The sequence below is a fragment of the Entelurus aequoreus genome, linkage group LG07 (genome assembly GCF_033978785.1).
Source record: "Entelurus aequoreus isolate RoL-2023_Sb linkage group LG07, RoL_Eaeq_v1.1, whole genome shotgun sequence".
NCBI lineage: Eukaryota > Metazoa > Chordata > Actinopteri > Syngnathiformes > Syngnathidae > Entelurus > Entelurus aequoreus.
In genome coordinates, this window is record NC_084737.1 from 22648165 (window position 1) to 22653656 (window position 5492).

A 5492-nucleotide genomic window follows, 5' to 3' on the forward strand; every position below is an offset into this window, starting at 1 on the left:
AAAGTTGTTTTGGCAACACTAGTTCTGGTAAAACAAGTCCTGCAAGTGAAAAGTTGATAGGGGGGGAAAAGATGGATATCCCAGTTGATGTGTCCGTTACTGTCCATTTACACTTATTCACACCATACAAGTTATTATAGGACTTAAGGAAAACTGTTAGCACCTGTCCAGAAGCAAAAGGTTATTTAATTCCCCAATATAAATACCCCAAAATGTAAAAGGCAAGTGTATACAGTATTTTTTTTTCCAGTGAAGACCAATCTAAATGGGCTTTCAACATACACACCTCATTATTCATGATTTGTAGCTTCCTGGGGGAGAATGGAGTGGAGAAAAGCATAGATTACCAAGGCCTTTACTTTCATTAAAGCGACAACAAAAAAACTATATTGAAAACATAAACAGGATTGATTAGTTTGTACATCTGCAGCACAACAACACAATGTTTAACACGAACACACTTAGATACATAGTACAAAGCTTAGAGAGAGAAAATGTTACTTAATCAATGTTTGTATTTAGATGAATTAATTTGGAAGTAATGAATAGAGTGACTGATGGGGAATAAACCCAATCATTCGTCTATGACAACAGCACCCTTGCTTAAAGTAATGTCCAGGGTAACAAATGCAGAACAGCAGGCAAGTTATCATGTCATCAGACATCAAACACAACATTTGATACTAGAAAATAACAATCTGTTCCCTATTTCATGGTTTTATTTGACCTCATAGTGTAAAAGACAGTTGATCCCTGGATTCTTTCTTTCAGACATCCACAAGCACTTGTCTTTCAGTTAAAAGCGTATTTCAATTTGGCACAATCAAGACTTGCGCACGGCAACAAATATACATGCTCTTTATGCATGAGTTTGTTGAGTGCTTTGAGAGCGACTATGACAGGTGTTTCAAGTGTTTAGCGTTTGATAGGTGCACGGAGTTTAAAAGCAATAATATCATGTAAGTGTCCTGGTGCGTGAGTGCTCATGTGATTCCACCTGAGCAAACGCACCATTCCAAATTTGGGACATTTTCAATTGAAAGATATCCTGGACAAAGTGTCATCCAATACCATGATGCGATGAAGGAGTAGTGTTAGAAGTGTAAATGTAAAAATATTAATTAGCCAGGGCTCAGTCTCTCAGAAGAAGATATTCCTTGATGGTCTCTGGTAAAGGAAGCTCCTTCACAGCAGTGGGGAGGAACTGCACCCCCAGACTCTGTCGCACAGCACAGCGCGCCAGAGAGCGAAGCGTGGGCGCCTGAGCTACCATGTTGGTGAGCCTCGCCAGCAGCTGGGGATCCTTACTCAGCTCCCTCGGAAGCGTACCGTCGGCTCGTCGGATCTCGAAGCGGCCTGCCGCCCTGCACAGCAGTTCCAGGCACTCCTCTTCTTGTTCAGTGCCCAGGCCCCGGGCCAAGAGGGCCACCAGTCGGGAAATGGGCGTCTGACCCTTAAGGTTGGTCACGTGTACCTGGGCTCCGTAGTCTAATAGCACTTTGACACTTTCCAGGTTGCCTTTCATGGCGGCCCAGCTCAATGGCGTGTCGTTGTTGTAGTCCCTGGCATTGGGGTAAGCCCCGCTGTCAAGCAGCGCTCTTACACACTCCGGGTTATCTTTGAAGGCGGCCCAGTGAAGTGGAGTGTCCTTGTTGCCGTCCAGTGCGTCGGGTTGAGCACCGTACTCTAACAGCAGCTCCACACAGCTCTCGTCCTTTTCTGCTGCGTAGTGGAGTGCCGTGCGGTTATAGCCGTCCAACGCATTTACCTGGTGTGGACATTTCAGTGTTAGTACACATGCCGTGACCCTCAAGAGTCAGACATAAACTTGCTGGCATACTTTAGTCACACGACTACACTGAATAGCATCTTTAAAACATCACTCCGTTGTCAGCAGTCCTCATGCCGCTACCACAATGTTGCCTGTAGGCAAGACACTATTATCTTGGTATTCACTTGTGTTGCCAGATTTACAAGCTATCGACTGTGGGGATGCAATGATTATAGATTTGGACTGTACGATTATTGTCTGAGTAATAATCACAGTTTTACAATCAGCCCAAATACTATGTGTTAAACACATTTCACAACAAAACATTTATAAAATCACAGACGTTCCTTAGAGATTTTGATGTGTTATTTATCACTGTCGAAAATATCAGTGATCAAATAATAACATTACAAAATAATGTTACAAATATTAATAATATTACATTACCGATTAATAATTGTAATATTAATGTAAGACAGAGACTAACGTTATTGATCTCCCAAAGTAAAATGTTACTCCTTTGGGTAATAAACTCAAGTGTTATTGACATCAACTGTCATCTATTTATTCATTTTTTTAATTCTATTTTATGTTGTGTTGATAAAACCTGGAATGCACATAATTAAATCCCCTTCAGAGTGTTGTTATTCTACAATATCCTGTTAGTGTTTTACACTTGTTATAACTTACAATGCCTATACCGTATTTTTCGGACTATAAGTCGCTCCGGAGTATAAGTCGCACCGGCCGAAAATGCATAATAAAGAAGGAAAAAAACATATATAAGTCGCACTGGAGTATAAGTCGCATTTTTTGGGGAAATGTATTTGATAAAACCCAACACCAAGAATAGACATTTGAAAGGCAATTTAAAATAAATAAAGAATAGTGAACAACAGGCTGAATAAGTGTACGTTATATGACGCATAAATAACCAACTGAGAACGTGCCTGGTATGTTAACGTAACATATTATGGTAAGAGTCATTCAAATAACTATAACATATAGAACATTCTATACATTTACCAAACAATCTGTCACTCCTAATCGCTAAATCCGATCAAATCTTATACGTCTAGTCTCTTACGTGAATGAGCTAAATAATATTATTTGATATTTTACGGTAATGTGTTAATAATTTCACACATAAGTCGCTCCTGAGTATAAGTCGCACCCCCGGCCAAACTAAGAAAAAAACTGTGACTTATAGTCCGAAAAATACGGTAGTTTATTCAAAACACACAGGAAGAGACAATCTCTATTGTTAAAATGGTCACTGAATGAAGCCATTGAGAAGAGTACCTGTTGCTGTTTGTTTACACTGAATTGACTCAACGCTAAGCTAGTGATTGTAATGCAATCCTTTATATTTAACTCAATTCTTCATGAAATAACTTGCCACTAACACAATTTAACTCTGTTATCGTGTCTTATATTTACAGTGGCGTGAAAAACTAGGTGGCGATCCCGCAAACGCTGCACCATATTGGATTTATTAGAGCCTATAGCCACAACGTTCTTTTGGCAGGTTTTGCAAAGGGATGAGCCATTGTCTTCAATAGGGATCGAGAAAGTTTACGTTCACGCCGTGATCCCTGCAAGTAACCGCGCTGCTCTACTCCATGGCAACGCGGCGAAACAAAAAACTTTCAACTCGGGTACCCTCCCGTTCTGGCGTCCAGGGGCAGTCTGGGCGGAGATCTGGTAGCAACACTGCTGCCGGTCTCCAACCAAGAATACTGCAACTGAACGTTGAAGGGCTCACAGATGCCAAAACATCCGTCATCGAGCACATGGCCCACACCACCCAAGCCATGGTCATCCTCCTTCAGGAAACCCACCGCCCAACAGCGGACAAGCTAGCGATCACCAACTTCACGCTAGCTGGGTCAATCCTGAGCAAGAAGCATGGCCTTGCCACGTTTGTCCACAACGATCTGAGCTGGACCCTCGCCGATCGATCACCGGACAACTCCGAGATCGAGTGGCTGCGAGTGGACGTTGGCGACATCAAAATTGTCAACGTCTACAAACCACCACCCTCACAACTCACGCCAGTGTCACTGCCAGTGCTTGAACCACCGTGTGTATATGCTGGTGATTTCAACTGCCGGCATACACGGTGGGGATACAGTACCACCTCACCGAGCGGGGAAACTCTTTCTGACTGGGCAGAGCGCAACTCGCTCAACCTTCTCTACAACCCGAAGGGCCCAGCCAGCTTTCACTCCGCTCGGCATAACACTGACACGAACCCTGACCTGGCTTTCGTGAGTGTCGGTGTGGACACCCAGCTCCCCGACAGACGTGTTCTAGGAATGTTCCCCAGGTCGCAACACCGACCGTCGCTGATATCGGTGCCCGACCTCGTGACAACAGTTCCGAGCGGACCGATGAAGCGATGGAACTTCCGGAAGGCCAATTGGAAACTCTATCGCCTCCATACCAACAAGTCCACACGGTGTCTCCCACCACCAGACACACCCAACGTGGACGAGGCATACCAGGACTTCTGTAGGGCACTAACATCTGCGGCCAAAAAAGCCATCCCACGCGGCCGGCGTAAGAACTACAAACCATGCTGGGATGGCGAGTGCGAGACCCTCTACAGCGCCTTCCTCCGGGCTCCCTATGGCCCGGAGGCTAACAATTCAGCCACTGCCCTTCTTTCCACTCTTGGAAGGAAGAGGCACCAGCGCTGGAAAGAGGCAGTCCACTCCATCGACTTCTCGCACACTAGCCGTATCGCGTGGAGCACTTTGAACAACTTGACTGGTAGGTCTGAGCGCGCACCCCGAACATGCCCCGTTACCGCAAATGCTATTGCAGCACAGGTTGTGAAAAACGGGGCATATACCGGGATAAATCGAGATTTTTCCCGGGCGGTGCGCCAGGAAACTGCAGACCTCTGGAGGACAACAACATCTAGCGAGTGTAACATCTACGGTGAGTTTTCACCGGAGGAGTTCACAGCTGCCCTCCAGTATACCAAACCAGGCAAGTCTGCTGGGCCTGACAACATCTGCCCAGAACTCGTGCTCCACGCTGCCCCTGCAATGAAGTCCTGGCTGAGAGTTTTCCTGTCTTCTTGCCTGCGCCAACTCCGGATCCCCAGGATTTGGAGAAGGGCCACTGTTGTCGCTATCCCCAAGCCGAACAAGCCAAAAGATGACGTAACGAGCTACAGACCAATCTCGTTGCTCTGCGTCCCCTTTAAAGTCCTCGAGCGCCTGATTCACGCCCGTGTCGAGCCCATCATAGACCCCCACCTCCCCCGGGAGCAGGCGGGTTTTCGACGTGGGAAGTCCACGGTGGATCAGGTCGCCCTCCTTACCCAGGACATCGAGGACTGCTTTGAGGCGAAAAAGAAGGCCGGTGCCGTCTTCATAGACCTGACTGCTGCCTATGACACAGTCTGGCACCGCGGCCTCACCTGCAAACTTCTCCGCCTGCTTCCAGACAGGCACATGGTCAAAATGATCATGGAGCTTGTCTGGAACCGCAGCTTTACTCTCACCACCAGTAACGGAGATAAAAGCAGGTTGCGGCGCCTGAAAAATGGCGTCCCCCAGGGATCTGTCCTGGCTCCCCTCCTGTATAACATCTATACATACGACCTGCCTGCCACAGTCTCACGGAGGTTCGCATACGCAGACGATCTCGCGCTGCTGCACTCCGACAGGGACTGGCAGGCCTTGGAGGGAACTCTAAGCCAGGACAT

At 46.5% G+C, this 5492-nt stretch overlaps 1 protein-coding gene across 1 annotated transcript in view; it reads right to left on the bottom strand.

Annotated features, from left to right (window-relative positions):
• Positions 1-701: 701 nt before the first annotated feature.
• asb8 (ankyrin repeat and SOCS box containing 8) overlaps positions 702-5492 on the bottom strand; it is a 17039-nt gene continuing 12248 nt past the window's right edge. Inside the window, exon 4 of the mRNA XM_062052886.1 lies at positions 702-1768. Coding sequence (XP_061908870.1) covers positions 1133-1768 — 636 coding nt within the window. The 3' untranslated portion in view covers positions 702-1132. The remainder of the gene's footprint in view (positions 1769-5492) is intronic.